This window comes from Astatotilapia calliptera, chromosome 10, assembly GCF_964374335.1.
Source record: "Astatotilapia calliptera chromosome 10, fAstCal68.1, whole genome shotgun sequence".
Taxonomy (NCBI): domain Eukaryota; kingdom Metazoa; phylum Chordata; class Actinopteri; order Cichliformes; family Cichlidae; genus Astatotilapia; species Astatotilapia calliptera.
Window position 1 is genome coordinate 28,735,338 of NC_137431.1, and position 17,325 is coordinate 28,752,662.

The 17,325-nt window shown below is 38.5% G+C and overlaps 1 protein-coding gene across 1 annotated transcript in view; it reads right to left on the reverse strand.

The window, feature by feature from the left end:
* LOC113030191 (F-BAR and double SH3 domains protein 2-like) overlaps positions 1–15,343 on the reverse strand; it is a 42,372-nt gene extending 27,029 nt beyond the window's left edge. Inside the window, exons 1-3 of the mRNA XM_026181371.2 lie at positions 15,102–15,343; positions 11,602–11,699; positions 6,534–6,579 (exon numbers count right to left, since the gene is read on the reverse strand). Coding sequence (XP_026037156.1) covers positions 6,534–6,579; positions 11,602–11,699; positions 15,102–15,122 — 165 coding nt within the window. The 5' untranslated portion in view covers positions 15,123–15,343. The remainder of the gene's footprint in view (positions 1–6,533; positions 6,580–11,601; positions 11,700–15,101) is intronic.
* Positions 15,344–17,325: the final 1,982 nt, after the last annotated feature.

The following is a 17,325-nucleotide window of genomic DNA, read 5'->3' on the forward strand; positions in this document are numbered from 1 at the left end:
AGAGTAAAGAATAGAAAACAACATTAAAACACAGGCTTAGACTGCTTCCAAATTTAATTTAAGAGCTATGAGGCTTATAGAATAAAACTGTTTTCAAACTGCAGCCAAGAGGAGTATGAGAGGAATAAAAGAAGAAGAAGAATTCATGTTTCATGCTGATGCTCATCAGGGAAAGAACCTCTCACTATCTGCACACAGTGGTCTGAGAGATCTTCCTGGATTGGATCGATATTTTCCAGAGATTTTATTGGTCAGTAGTAGGTGGTTTTGTACCTGCTGACCTCTAATCCTGAACACAACCTGTTCCACAGCAGGTTAGGTCTGCAACAGAGCTTATCGTGGCGATCTAACATGGAAAAAAGTGAGCTGCTTTCTGAAAACTGAGGGTTACACCTGAAGCTACTTTCACTAAGCCCCAATTCTTGCCTTGTACTCCAAGGCTTCGGTTTTGTCCCATGTAGGTAAACACTTGTGTGGAGAGCAGAAAAGGGAACACATTTCCCAAATTACAACCTGGGAAACAAATCTAATCTCACCCTGGACACAAATGAAAACCCAAATCTTGTCTGTTGTCTCCAGATAACAGCCTCAGGTAGCCTGTTAGTGGTGTGCTTGAAGCATTTGCTACTGTTTTCAAATGGTATGTGCAGACATTTATCTCATACAGCAATATATGAATCCCACAAAAGTAAAATAAATACCTAAAATTTATTTGTATTAATTTCATGCCAGAATCAAACTCATTATATTCAATATAGTGATGCATGTGAGAACACCAGGAGAAAAAAAAGCAGCAAAACTTCATTTATATAATAGTAATAACAGATTGGCTTCACTTCATTTAAACATCTTATTTTGTGAGGATTACCGGGCTTAAACTGGGGAACAATACCACCAGAACAGAATTTAGAGTGGATAGATCTGGGTGCAGACAAACTGACTTTCCACTTCATGTCAACATTTTCTTTTTATTTAACTCGTGCCTATCAAGAATGTGAGCCCGTCTATCCTCTCTCTGTCCACTGTGAAAAGACAGGCCCTGTCATGCGCTCCTGAGGCAGGCTAGGCCAGGACTCTGAACCCACTGGTCTTGGTGATCTTGGTGCCAAAGCTTCAAAGGCACTACAGACCAGGCCATTGTGAGCTGCAGATAGAGAGATTCGCCTACTGAGCTAGCATCGCAGACACGCCTGAATGGTGTGATGGGAAAAAGGACAGGGGAGGAGGAGGAGGGATGTGAGGATGGCAGAGGAAGAGCCACACAGAGGGGGACATTTAAATCACACCGTGTGGTCTGAATAGCAATCGGCTAATGGCTATAGCAGCTTGCAGGTGTAAGGGACCAAGAAAAAGGCGCATAAAGAAAAGAGATTTGGTAGAAAAAACTGGAAAGAGGGGGGTGTTACCAAAAGGAACAAGAAATCCAGAGACACTCTGACCCACTTTGATTCAACCATTGGCAGCGGGTCTCTAACTGATCACATAACTGAGAGGCAGCCCAACCCAGGCACACAGAACACCTTTGAACCTAATGCAGCACTCAATGAAGACATTTACTTCATTTCAGGCCTGCAACGAAAGATTAATGAGTCTGCCAAATTTACAATACATATACGAGACAATATTATTAAGTGTGTTTAGTCAACTTATTTTTCTTCTGTTTAAGGCTCATTTTTGACATGTAAAGAAGCAAAAGAGCCAACATAGAAACTTCATATGATGTTTAAACAGGTCACAAAACGTTGGACTTTTGATTACGGATGTTTTGTGCTGTGGTATTTTCTGGTATCAGTTAATCTAGGGATCATTTTCCCCATTAATTGGTTAATCCTTTAGCCTGTAAAACATCTGAAAATGTGAAAAACAGCTTATCAGATCATCTCAGAGCTCAAGGAAACGATTTCTACTTATCAAATACTCAAATAAAGGAAAATATGATGGCGTCAGTTGTCTTATTTGCCAAGTTTTGGCTGATAAATAACATAAAACTGAGAAAAATCAGATCATGCATATAGTTAGTGAAGAACAACTGATTATCATTTTGGAAACACGGACGCCATAATTTACTCCCCTACAAACAGACTGGGTTTGATTACTGTTCTCCTGTTTATGGCTCAAAGTAACATTTCATTAAGCGTCTGATCCTTTAAATCTTTGAATACAGCAAAAAATAAATGCCCGATTCCCACGCAGACATTAATCCAACCTCTTTTTTCTGTCTGATCAAACACTTAAAGCCCAAGACATTTAGCTTACTGCCATAATATTTACAAATATCAGACAAAAAAAAAACCCTGAACTTTGCACACCTGAGAATCTGGAACAACTAAGTTTTTAAAAACCCAGGTGATTCATTATTAATCAAAATACTTTCTCACAGTTATCTTATAAAAGACCACCTGATGTGCTCTCATCTGACAAAGATCTGTCAAGGTCTCGTGTTTATTAAACATGCGAGGATAAAATGTTTGAAACGTTGTGGCATGCATATCCAATAAAACACACATGCACCGGGTTACTGAAGCTCATCTGCAGCCTGAGCTCAACTCTCAGCTGGATACTCACACGTTTCTATTTGAATGTCCTCTCTGCATTTGTGTCAACAGGGATTTTTATTTAAAAGCTTTACTTCCTCTTAGTCTACCTACAGATCAGCTGATAAGTACCTTTAAATATTAATATCACATGCACATAATTTTAACAGCCTATGAGGCTATAAGCCCAAATTCATTTTGTGATGTTATAGATGAATTTATAATTGGAGACACATTAATCTATTGTTGTTCAGTGGTTTTGAAGTTTGCTATTTTCTTGGTATAGGAAAATGTATTTTATGTGAGGTGACGTTTCCTCTTTTACAATCCGTAAAGAACAATATATTTGAATGTGTGTGTGTTTTGTCCACATGACGGTATTGAAGCTGTCTAATTCAGTGTGGCCCATACACACCTAGTACATTTAAACCTGGTTTATTAAGTCAGGCTTATTTAACAGCTTATTTCAAATACTCGTCTCTCTCAAAGAAGTTTAAATAAATATTTCTCTTAGTTCACCACAAAAATATTCACCTTCACACTACCCCGGTCCTGTTGTCATGCCTCTTACAATCAAGTTCCTCCACAAAAGTCCCTTTTTACTTCTGCATTGTTAAAAAATTGTGTGAAGCCAATCGAGCAACTATTATGTACCCACACTGGAAGTTTTGACAGCATCAATGGAGGAAATTGGTCCATAGACCTGCATTAACAATAGGGCTGCCACGATTAGTCGACTAGTCACGATTATGTCGACTATTAAAATCGTCGACGACTAATTTAATAGTCGACGCATCGTTTGAAGCTTTGTAAGATCACAAAGGACGCAGGAATGAGTAGTAGGATTTAAGGTTGTAATAACGGACTGAAACAGAAGATGGCAGCACTGCATGTACAAGGATGCCAGCTGCCGTTAAACCCCGAAGAAGAAGAAGCTGTGTCCCAGAATTCATAGCGCAGCCCAGCGCAGTTGTCAACAATGGCGGCAGCTAGTTAGTTTTAACTTTACTCTTATTATTCTTTCTGGGTCACAAAATAAACGTTTAACATATTTTCAGGCGAGAATGTAACTGTGTAAACCTCAAATATCTGCTCAGTTTATCAAGACACCACATATTTTCAAAAGCTCTCCGACGTTTTCGGAGACGTCTGTTACCCACTAGCTCGTTAGCTAGGCGGGGGCAAGGCTAACTAGAGCCGTGAGAACACCGGACTCCCGGCAAATCGTTTTCAAACCCACGTCTTTCGCTACTCAGGTTAGACTTGATATATGAGTCACTTAGATAACTTAAAATGTTATTGTTTGGCTTTCTTTAGTATTTTATTTGTTCCTGAGTAAATCGGTTTGGCTAAGATTAAAGTTATAGTTTTTGCACAGCTAAATAAACTTCAAGCAGCCAGCTGATCATCAGAAGTTTGAGACGCTGGATAATATACTCCGGTGTCCTGTTATATTTTAGAAAGCAAGGAGTTTATTAAACTTCACCGAAACAATCTGCAAATTTCATTAAAAATTAATAAACTACCATCTTGTCTTTATTTTTAGTTAGCACAAACACTTCAAGCTGTAAGCTAATGATAGTTATATAAGACCAGATGCTGCTGGTGCAATAAGCTGTACGCTGTACGTCCAATGGATGATGATCTGATTAGTCGACTAATCGCAAAAATAATCGGTGACTAGTCGACTATCAAAATAATCGTTTGTGGCAGCCCTAATTAACAACAACAACAACAAAAAAAACCCACACAAATCAAAACTTCAAACTTTAAAGTCCAACCAATCATTGATTAATCTGGCAATAAATAAATAATTAAATAAAATCAAGCATTTATGTGCCTCAGCCAATCTGACCGGATTAAAGAATCTGCAGAGGATCCCAGTAAGTTATACTTGTAATACCTGTATTCCATTTAAAATCTTAAAGGCTGGGTAAATTACACATTTTCAGCATTACTAGACAAAAATAGGTCTTCCACTTGCGAGTGAATGTGTATAAAAGCCAAAGGTCAAGATTCACTCATTTGTACGCACATTAATTAAGGGGAGAGCTACAGGTAGGGTTGACTGATTATGGGAAAAATCTAAATCCAAATAATAAAGATTAAATGTAACTTTCTTTTCTTTTCTTTTTTTTTTGGGTCAACACAAAAATTGAGCATTAAACATTGTGATCTCAGTACTCACACCTTCTGATTGTCTCCTTGAGGATCACAAATAGGATACAGGAGACAAGGGGGTGAAACTGGCCAACAGCCAGTTAGAATGCGCTTGACTCTGTGCCAAGGACACCAACACAGCTCACACTTAAGTTATACAAAGACTGATATTGTGTAACACTGACCCCAGTACCCTGTAGCCCCGCAGTACTCCCAAAAGGATTGCCTGGGGAACCTCACAGATCCATAAAACGCATGCAAACTGTACAGTCAAACTCCTATGACCCCTCCAGGAGTTCTGCAAAGGCAATGAGCGGGATTCACATATTTCAATTAACTGAACAGCCTTGGCTGCAAGAGTGTTTTTTCCTTCTACAGAGTTTGACATAACTGATGGCCAGTAAAAAAAATAGTTTTTTGGGTCAGTGATGATGTTTCCACTAAATGCAATTATGTGAGACAAACAGCTAGATGAATGCTATTTTTCTGGCTGTCAATGCTGTCATTTAAATCAAAGGAAGCATTTCAGGTAATAAAAATCACGTTCTTATTGTCATGGTCAATGACTCCGGTCATGCAGCATTTCACTTTCATTTGAGACTGTAAAACATATTTAAGAGCATGTGTGAATAAAATTATTCACACACGCCCACACATATTATTTAAAAAAACTTATTAGCCTGTTTATCTATAGGAAAAAGCTGCTATCACAGCTGAAGTGAAGATGTTACTTTCATAGATTAACGAGGATCTGCAGCTTCTCATCTCTGACATACAGCGAGCAGCAAAGATGCAACAGCACAACTACAACAACGAACCCAGTTGGAGTGACAGAAAACACTTTTCTAGAGTCTACAACAGCTGTGGTCACAACCAAAACCTCTGTTAATAAAAAGCCAGTGGGGTTCTTAATAAAACCAACTTTTCAATGGAGTTTAAGGGAAAAGAAAAACAGTCTTTGGTTAGATTGCCACGATCACTTTCATTGGCATTTCCCTTGTAATTTTTCCAGGCTAACAGTGTCCATCCTCTCTGCAAGTCAAAAAAAGGGGCACGGAGTATTCATTTCAAAGCTTGATCAGCTTATTTTACCCAACAGTGTATGAAGTAAAAGAAATTAGCTTCTTAAACAAAAGGCTAGTAAAGTTGACATAAAATACTGACACTGCACTGTCTAGTGGAATGTTAACCAAAGCTCTGTAAGGACGATAAGCTCTTGAGCATGACAGAACAATCAGGAACAGATATATACACACTGCAGAAAAGCATTCATTTTCTCTTCTTCTGCTGATGTTCTTTCCCTTCAGCTACCAGCTGGGCTTATAAAACAGATTAATCCTGTTTCCGTTTGTTTGACTTTTCACAATAAACCTCTTGAGCACCAGACACACATGGGCAAACACACATGTAAGGTTGCTGGTTAGATAACTACAGATGAGTCCCCTCTTTTCACAGAGCTGGTGGACATTCCTCACAGGGCTGCAAGACCTGAACAGAGAGGGGATTTTCAAACATTCGACTGGCGTCTCTAGGAAGCTGCAGGCAAAAACAACAGAGCAAGGAGGAAACGAGCCAGCGGATGGCTGGTGGATGCCGTTCTTCTCTCTGTTGTGGTGTTTTTTTCTGCGGCTGGTTTCCATTCATGAGCTATCTGGCCACATGAGAACTAAAAGCTTTCTTAGGGCCACATCCTCAACCTCACTGTCATATGGTGTGTTTGGTGGGCTGCATCGTAACAAATAAACATATTTTTAGCAACAGAAATGACAAGGCAGCACAGCAGCGATGCTAACGAGCATCAGTAGTGGCGTGAAGAAGACGACAAAGAGATTTACTTACCTGGGCGTAGTCCCGCTCTATAGCTGCCCTCTTTTGGCTGAAAGTCCTAAAGAGAAGAAAAGGGAGTACATTTGTAAAACAGCACAGCACAATTATGGATAAGACAACATACAACAAATCTACTGTTTGCATCCATAAATAAAACCAGGATTGCAAAGACAATATGAGTTGTGTTTACTTGAACTTCAGATTTTCTTGCCAGTCTATACAGATTTCCAGTCAAAATGATCTTTCACTGTCATCTAATAACACACAGACATACATTGCTTTCATAGCGTGGTCAGAATGACACTTTGAGGTATATGCCTTCTTCTTGTTGAGTGTATGTACCTGTCCTTGTGGCAAAATGTTCTGGAGAGACCTACTACAGTGGGAATTACCACAAAGTATTATTGGATTTTGGATATACAAAAGAAAGAATCAGCATGGCCAATATGTTGGCTGATATTAGCTATACGCCTATATATTGGTATTATATTGGTATCCTTTCCACTAGTAAGCACTCGGCTTGGCTTGACTCGGTTTCAGTCATTTTCCATTACTACTGAGTACCACCTCAAGGTGGATGGGGTCGTCATAGCAACTAGGGCTGCCACGATTTGTCGACTAGTCACGATTACGTCGACTATCAAAATCGTCGACGACTGATTTAATAGTCGACGTGTCGTTTGAAGCTTTGTAAGATCGCAAAAGACGCAGGAATAATAGCAGGATTTAAGAGTGTAATAACGGACTGAAACAGAAGATGGCAGCACAGCATGTACAAGGATGCCAGCTGCCGTTAAACCCCGAAGAAGAAGAAGCAGCTGTGTCCCAGAATTCATAGCGCGGCCCAGCTTAGTTTCCAACAATGGCGGTAGCTAGTTAGTTTTAATATTACTCTTATTATTCTTTCTGGGTCACAAAATAAACGTTTAACATATTTTCAGGCGAGAATGTAGCTGTGTAAACCTCAAATATCGGCTCAGTTTATCAGGACACCACATATTTTCAAAAGCGCTCCAACGTTTTCGGAGACGTCTGTTACCCACTAGCTCGATAGCTAGCCGGGGGCTAGGTCACTAGCGCCGTGAGAACACCGGACTCCCGGCAAATTGTTTTCAAACCCACCGCCGTCTTTCGGGACTCAGGTTAAATATATATGAGTCACTTAGATAAATTAAAAATGTTGTTGTTTGGCTTTTTTTTTTTTTTTTTTTTTGTATTTTATTTGTTCCTGAGTAAATCGGTTTGGCTGAGATTAAAGTTATAGTTTTTACACAGCTGAATAAACATCAAGCAGACAGCTGATTATCAGAAGTGTGAGATGCTGGAGAATATACTCCGGTGTCCTGTTATATTTTAGATAGCAAGGAGTTTATTAAACTTTACCGAAACAATCTGCAAATTTCATTAAAATTGAATAAACTATCATCTTGTCTTTATTTTTAGTTAGCACAGACCTTAAACACTTAAAGCTGTAAGCTAATGATAGTTATATAAGAGCAGATGCTGCTGGTGCAATAAGCTGTAGTTTTACGTCCAGTGGATGATGATCTGATTAGTCGACTAATCGCATAAATAATCGGTGACTAGTCGACTATCAAAATAATCGTTTGTGGCAGCCCTAATAGCAACGCAGCCAAAAGTCACAACAATGGAGGACGGCAAAGCGATGGTGTACTTGCTGCTCGTTCTAAGCCTTTTTGCCAGATCCGGCGACAACAGAACGCATGCCACCGATTGGCTAGTCAGTGGCGTCACACGATGAGTCATGAGAGCGTCCTACTTTTGCAGAACACAGACTCTCTTAATATTGCACCTTAAAATCTAGAAACAATAATGTAAACATCACGTAACTTCTACTGTTGTAAGACACGTTTCTACTAGATATATCAGACAAGTTCACTCGAAAACCAAAAAAAAAAAAAAAAGTCCAACTAGACCTGCTAATTTTAGCCACACTAACATTAGCAGACATGCAATATTTGTACACATCTGCAATTGAATGAGTGGACAGATTTCTTTCTTCAGTTTAATCGACCAGTCTCCTGTTCAAGACAAAGTGGCAACACTTGACAATAAAGGTCCAAGAAATCATTAAGAATCTGCTGATGTAAACATATCCCACGTATCCCACACAAACCTATCCCATCTAGCATTTTTCAGGTATTTTATACCCGCATTACTAAAGTTGGGTACAGGAACCTGGTATTAGGGAGGTATTACAGACTAAAGCACTGATAATTTTTGACCTCAGTACTGAAAAATGATTGTGGATATGGTGAACTTTGTCATCCATGTGTGAAAGCAACATTCTTTTGTGATACTACACAAGAAATGGTAACATAATTGCCTGAGAAGTCATTAAACCTATATAAAGATAACAGTGGCAATAACATCAGAAACCACCAGAATCTGAAAACATACTGTGATTAAAAAAAAACACTCTTAAAACCAAATGACCACGCTTCCTGATTATTCTTAAGCTTTTATTACTCCCCCCATTCCACGCCATCCCCTTAGCTGCCGCCCTCTTTCTGTGATAATTAACATGGATGTTTCTAATGACACCATCTAGAAGCCCTACATTTGTATCCTACATATCAGAGGCGCCGCTCTTTTTTTATTGCCATTTCAATTATGGTTTTCTGTGAGATGCTCGTGGAAAACCAGCACTTTTTACTCACAATAACAGGAAGTTAATCACAATTCAACTTAAGTTTATGCAAAGTCTAAGAAAAGAAGAGAGGTCAGTGCCCTGGGAAAAATTCGAGTGAAGCAAAATCATCATTAAGTCGTTAAACATGTCGAGACTTGACTTCCATGCTCCACCCTGCCTCCAAACAATCTGCTGTACTTCCTGGGAGCTTCCCTCTCTTCCTCTTCACTGCATTTCCAAGGCTCCCTTTATCTACTGACCCCCACACTTACTTCCTGCCATTTTCCCAACCAGAGCTTTTGCTGACAGCCAGACGTAATTTCAAGTTTGCTGAATCATTTCTTGTCAGTGATTGAGGAGCGACCCTTAAAAAAATCTGTACCAGCAGAGTTTCACATTGTTCCTGGCTGAGTAAAGTTGCTCACCCTCCCAGAGCGAATGGTTCAGGGTAGTCAGAACATCTGGCAGCTCTCTGTGACCTTGACTTCCAGCTGTTTGGAGGTCCACAGCTCCACCACCAACCACAGACAGGAAGCGGGGAGCCAGTAGGCTGTCAAATCTAAAGCTCATGATACAACCACAACCTTTGGCTTTTAACTTTTAAAATGCCTACGCATCTGAACACAGAGCTCTCTGTGTCACTATTTGTTTACTTGGCCCGATCCTCAGTTTTATAGACTAATCCACTTTGACTTTTGGATTTGGTTTCTTTAAAAAAGTGAAAAACCACCTTCAAATAGCCTCAGAAAAACGTAAGAAGAAATAATTGGTTTAATTTCTACTTTAAGGTGTGTAAAACGAAAACATGAGAATGATACTACAGAATAAAATCACATCATATTGTCATTTTGTAGGTAGATAATGTGCCATTATCAAGAGATTAAATAAAAAAGAAAGAGAAGATTAACAAAAACTAGTCTTTGGCTATAAATTGATTTAAATTAGTTGCAGCTTTTGGCAGAGCTAAAATGTGCTTAAATGTGTTCTGAGGGCTCAAAAAAGATGAAAAAAAGGCAAATAAGAAAAGCAACACATTTTGGCCCACCCCTCTGTGCTTCAAGAGACTGTAATTTCTAAAATGTTCATAGTATAAAAAGAAAACTTGCATCCCACAAAAAGGTCATTGTTCAGAATAAATCTGCTGATTCTGAGGAGCTTTGACTGACTTTTTATGGACACTTATTCATTCACATATTTACAACAGCACATGCCTGAATCGGCACTGAGTAATGGCTTACAGTTATGTGTTTTTGCTGTAGCCCGTACATGAAGCCAGAAGTTTGCTAACTTAGCTAAGCACAAAGCTTCACTTTGTCCAAACATAACAACAAACAGTCTAATTTTAATGCTTATAGACACCAGCTTTGACTAACCAATCCTGCGTGCCAGGAACAACTATAAGGAAAAATAAAAAAATACAATGCAAATTTGTGTTTTTAATTTAGTGCTTGAACTTGTGGTGGTAGAAGGAATCTCAGGGCATAAGAGGGACTACCAATACCAGCTGTAGAGCAAGAATGGGAGACCTGCTGGAGAAGCAGCTAAGAAGCTGAGGACCTGAGGAGTGCCATAACAGCAAATGAGCCAGATGTTAAGGAAAAAAGAGATGGGAAAGGTCACAGCAAGCTGTTTAGCCGCGACTAAACTCCCTACAATTTTTTGTTAAGTAAACGTTGAACAAATGAATTGGAGAATCATCCACATGGTGGACAATTAAGATAAACTCCATGAATTGTGATACACATAGCAGGAAAACCTGTGTCCTTGTTTCAAATATCAAGACTCTTCAGTGAGAAAATGATGTGTTTTTTGAGTATATGGTACTATATATCCCCAGACATACTTGAGCAGCCTGGTCAAATAAAGTCTGTGTGTGCAAAACACTCCTATTTCACTATTTCATACAAACTCATTTTATTTCAGTGCAGTGAGTCTTTTAGTTTCCCTCCTTTGTTGTCATTTTCATAGAGAAATATGGAGCAGAGAGCAGAGGAGAAGCTACAACCAAAGCCAAAGATTTTGACCCTTAAATACTGGAATTTAAACACACCCCAAAACTCAGGCAAGGATGTTAGAAGCTCTGTTCCCAGCAGCAGCTCTCTCGTGAATAATGCAATAGCTTCCAATTAGCAAATCATAATAAAATACCTCTTTTTCAACTGAGTGCTGTCACTTGCTGTGATCATGTTTACTGAATTTTTTGTGCTGTTTCTAAGGTTGATGGAAAAGAGCATGAGGTGTTTGGTTAATGCTTGATCTCCAGCTACTAGATTAAAAGATTCATGGCCATGTTCATGGAAATGCTCTAATTACTTTTAGAAGACGAACAGCTTTGCATATGAGGACCAGTCTGAAACTGTTTTACCTCTTCAGAAAAATCATCTTGGCATTTAATAGGTACCCTGTGATGCACCTGTGTTTGCTTACCTCAGGTCTTCGAGCAGGTCACACTCTGTCTGGTGTTTGATCTGTAATCTGCTCATCTGCTCAGCATGAATGTGTTTCAACTCCTGGGTGACCCGGACCTGAACAGGGGAACAGAATAAGGCTCATTAGAAACACCTTAAAGCTGTCTTCTTCTTCTTCTTAACCTCATACAGGTAGACCAAGGAGATTTCATCCTGCACAATCACAACAGGAGCACCTCTAGAGGGTAGATTCAGCTTAACTCATTCACTGCCAGCCATTGGCAGTGAATGAGTTAAACCCATTGACTCATTCACTGCAATTGACGGCTATAGACGTCAATGGCAGTGAATGAGTTAATTATGAGCTGATTCAGCTTAGCTCATAATTGGCATTACTGGAAGTGATAACCATCATTATCAAGCAGTACCTGCAACCAGGTGAGAATTGGTCTCTCTGGGTTTCTAATTGGATGTGAATCAAAAGACCAAGAGTCTCATTACTGACCACAAGGAGTGTTTTGAACTTGTCGTATGAATACATATGAAATGAACTTATTAATATCAACTGATTTAGAGGTTTTGTCTCATTATTTTGGTCAATTTTCCACTTTTTTATTACAACTCAAAAGTGAAAATCTGTTAAAAAAACAAAACAAATCAAAAATCAAATATGATCATTTTATTTTAACATTGTATGATGTTCAAAACAATATGCCCAGCCAAAATACAAGAAAGCAACAACAAGAAACCTGAAGCAAGATCAATGGGTTAGCAACACATGTTTGCTTAAAGTCAGCGTTTTCGGAGAGCTCTTCTTACCTGGCCAGGTCACCATGACAACTGAAAGCATAACCTACTCCGTAAGAGGTTATGTTCAGAGTTTTGGTGTAAAACCTTTTTTTTTATTTTGGGGGTGGGTGTTTAGCTTACAGCATGTTCTCAGTGTGTTATAGATTCTCTGTTGCAGGACTGCATGCAACCTGTTGAGCTGTATCTTACTAACAACACATGGAGGAATGCAGTTCTGTAAAGTTGCAGCATAAAAATGTATCGCACAGTCACTGGAATCTGCATCCATCCACTTGGTTATGCAGAAAATGAATGTTTTCATGCTTGGTTCTAATCTGCTGCAGGTCTATTTTACACAGCTGGACACATTTGTGCAACATTTCTTTCCTGATTCATTACAGCTTTATTTTTTTGTGGCGTATTGTCTTAGATCCCTATCACCAGCTCCTCTGATAATGTTTGACTGATGTAGGTGGAGAAAGTTAAACCACCATTGTGACGCCAATTACTTTCGCCCAGGGGTGTCGGTTTTGTCGAACCAGATAATGCATAATAAAGCCTGGCCATGTCGAATCTGATGTGTTTTCCAAGCTTCTAAAACACAGGCAAAAACCAAAATTTTGAAATAACCACTTCATCCTCTCACCATCAGTGCACTTCTGGATATTTAGCTGACATCTTAGGAAAAATATATATGTTCTTAACTCAAAATATAGTGTGTTTCATTCCCATCCCACATAATTCACACGATCCATCACCCCGTTTTCATTTTATAACAAAAACAAATAACTGAAAATATCATAAGTAAGTTTAATAACACGATGCTTAACACATCTTGCAATTTAATTATAAAGAAATGACTTACTGAGAGCTAGTAAAAGGTGGAGAAATTAGTTAACTATTCCAGTCATCAGGCCGAAAAGCAATCAGATATTCTGATGATCTATTTTTGTTTAGTCTGCGAGCAAAGAGAGAATAAAATAAGCAATCTAATGATACAATGTATGCTTTAAGGCATTTCTGATGGATATTTTTGATTTTTTTAATGCTTTATGGACCAAAGTACCACACAAAGGTAGCGTACTGATCAATAAAGAAATCAATGTTGTGTCTTTAGTCTAAGATAATTCTTTAGATAAACTTTTAGCTAACTAAGAGTCCAAGGAACACAAGATAGAAAGCAAAGCCTCATTAGTGTCTTGTTTGTCCAAAAATGTCAAAACAATCTGCTAATAACACAATTACAAGCAGAATTAAATTTGTTTTATTATACATTTTGTGGCTGTGTGAGAATAAATCATTGTTATTAATTAATATCTTCTTACAGATATGATTCAGTATCTTTAGGTTGATCCTTGGGCGCGAAACTATTAAGTACAATAAAAGGGAGAGCAGGCAGTGCCTTTATTCCTTCATGAGCGAGTACAGAGGCCAGGAACCTCAGCTAAAATAACATAAACTAGATAAAAAGTCGTCAAAGATGCTTTACCTTAATAAACAATTTGCAAAAACATAGAAAAAATCCAAAATAATCAACACTGCTGCCACTGTAAATTATATTTTCAAGCTATCAGTATGTTAAACGGACTGCTTGTGTAACAGTTAAAAAGTTTTTCCCTAGGGCATCAGCAGGAAAAACACAGATTTTTACAATTACATCACCCTTCATGGGGGTCATGCAAAATGTCCAAACACATTAAAAAAATCTTTAAACGCTCCATAAAGCTCCAAATACAAAACAAAAATTAACCAAAACCTAACAGCTTTATATTTACAAAATGTCCTGTGGTTAAAAAAAACTGCCCTGCTGTTGAGTCTTGTTATTGAAATATGATCCCACAAGAACATTTTTTCGCATAGAGGCCGACTTTGCAGAGATTTGTTTGCTTTCATGCTTATTTCTGTAATAAAACACTTAGAACTAATCTATACTTTAACACCTACTGAGCTGTTTTAAGCTTTAAATACACCATTTTAAGCCAACGAGTGCTTTTCTTCCGCACACAGACTTTTTGTTAGAGAGAAAAAAATTCCACAAAACTCCGTACTAGTATCTGTCAACTGACTCTCCCGGAGCTACAGGAATATTTGCATCACAGTTCTTAACTTGACTTGTAAGTTTTACAATAAGGTTAGTCCTCCTCTTAAAATCGGCACACATAAAAGCACAACTTGTATCTGCGTTGGATAAAATGAGGACCTTCTTCCAGCTTTTCACCCCCCCAACTCTGCTCCTCTTAACTAGCGGGTGGCAGCGGGACAGGAGGGAGCCAAAGTGGCATTTACTTGAACTTAAGCGTTGCTTAGCTGGATCAGTTTTGAGCCGATGTAAAACAAAATCTCCGTAATATTATTTATTTAAACAAAATAAACTTTTTCTAAGATGTGCGCACTTTTGCGGATGCATTTATTAATTTTAGCTGTCACTTTAGTAGGACTCTTTCTCCGTTCGAGAGGGAACGGGGCACGTTAACGGGGCTATTCTCCCTTAAAAAAGTGGCACATGGGAGTCTTTTAAAATAAGTTTTCCTCTTGTGGTGGTATTTATAGAGGTAATGAAAGCAAAATCGACGTATAAGCAAACAAACAAGGACATATTTGGAGAATAAAAGGGGAGTTTCTTCATTTAAACCGGGCGAAGAGCAACAAAGCATAAATTTCCAACCATTAAATATGCACCAGTCCGTCGAAGTAACGTTAGCTCAGGGGGCTACAACGGCAAAAACTCACCTTTCTCGGCGGAGGCTGCATCCTTGTTCCTTGACATAAAAACTACGAAAGAGAAGGCGAAAGTATGTCTGAAAAAAAGTCTATCCAAACGCTACGACCAAATGATAACGGAAGAAGAATATTTCAGCAGGCTCAAGCGGCCATGGCGAGTCCAGCAAGTAGTAAGTTGAGTCCCGTTGAAAACACTGTGGCCCCAGGGCGCAGAAAACACTGCAGCGAATCAAACCCTGCGCAATTAAGACACACTTCCCGACAAACTTTCGAAATAAGAGCCCGGTTCTGGGAAACATAGAGGCTACTTCCGTGCAGAATCTCGAAAATAAAAGCACGCTCGGTCAAAGTGTGGTTTTGAACAGATATTCTAAGGTTTTATGTAAGTTATTTTGTAACGAATTAACACATGCCTAACACATAAGGCGCGTTATACATGGGAACATGATATTTTTGTATAGATAGATAGATAGATAGATAGATAGATAGATAGATAGATAGATAGATAGATAGATAGATAGATAGATAGATAGATAGATAGATAGGGGTATCTATCCATTTATCTATCTAGTTATTCGTGCTTGTGCTATAAAAAAATTTCTGCAATAAATAATTCTTAAAAATAATACTACAGTTTGTACTCTAACTATTATTATACTTAATAATAAGATTACAAGCATATAATTATATATTTGTGTAGCAACTAGAGATGGCACGATACCACTTTTTAATGTCCAATACCGATTCCGATATCATAAATTTGGATATCTGCCGATACAGATATAAATCTGATATAGCGTATTTTGTAATCAATAAAAGAGTTTTTTTATAGATATCTTGCTGCATTTTGTATAAGTTCATACTCAAGTTTTAAAAAACAAGAGACTGAAGCTATTCTGTTATACCTGTATGCAAAAAATACACTCCACCCAAAACATTTTATGGTTTAGCAACACTGATCAATCTTATAAATTTAAACCTACACCATCCTCCCTATTCTGGTATTTTAAAGAGTACTTAGTGGAAATATTAAACAACCTAACTAATAGGGTTGCTGACTCCCAGCAAAAATATTAGGGAACCACCCCCGCCCTTAATCGATGTAATCAACTTTAATTTAATGCAAGTGTAAAACAAATCCACAGAAATCAATTATTTTTCTACAATATTTAAATAGATTCAACATCTTTCTTCAACAGAATTGCAGACTGCACAGATGGTACCTTCCCAAAGGAAAAAGTACTATAGCTTACTAGGGTGTATATTAGACTTATTAGTTACTATATACAATAATGGATTTCTATACATTTAATCAGATGACCACTTTTGTTGTAATATTCAGATAATTATTTATTCAAAGTTTTTGACTGACATAACAAAGAAAAATATTTCTTTGTGCCCCCCTCTCCCTGTTAATGGCCTACCTGGCCCCCAACAAAGCTTTACTAGATCCGCCCCTGCACAGTTACCAGCTGTCAGCTACTTAGAAAAGGATCCTGGTGTTATTTGTCTCTCAGAAACAGTTCATAACTTCCCTTCAACTCATTCATGTCACCTAAAAGGTAAACCTGTTTCTCCATCACCTGCTCAGCTCTGATGATTTAGTAAGGATCTTTCATCTTCATGTTTCCCTCTCACCACATATCCAAACGGATATCATCACCAGCAGCTTTTACAGCTGTGGCTCCAGCAAACCTCAGCTGTTACTAGAAAGTAATGTTAAATACATTCTAACAACAGCTTATCACGCTTAAACGTGCTGCTGTTGTTTATCCACTGGTCAAAGTGGGCGATAAACAAACAAGAAAGACGGGACTTGCGGCAGAAAAGCCGATCAGCTTATCATTGATCAGTTTCATGTTTGAAGTAATAACAGGAGAGGAAGGGAGAGAGAATGAGCGAAGTAGATGCAACCTCGCAGCAAAGACAGAATAACTCCAGCTTTGTGTCTAATCGCTTCCTTTTCACCTCAATATGGAACTCTGATGGCCAGTCCAGCTGTGGCTCAATATCTCAGTTGTTAAGCTTAACGTGGAAATACTATGCAAACATTCAGGGATGAACTTACACACTTGCTTTACTTCTATGGGATAGTTTTCGCCGAGATGAAATGCAGCGGTTAGGAAGCATGTGGCCAGGCTCCAAATGCTCCAACAGCCCGCTGACAGGTCTGGCAGACAACAGCTCTATCACGTGACAAATACTGCTCTGATGCGCTGAGCTGGGTTATGCT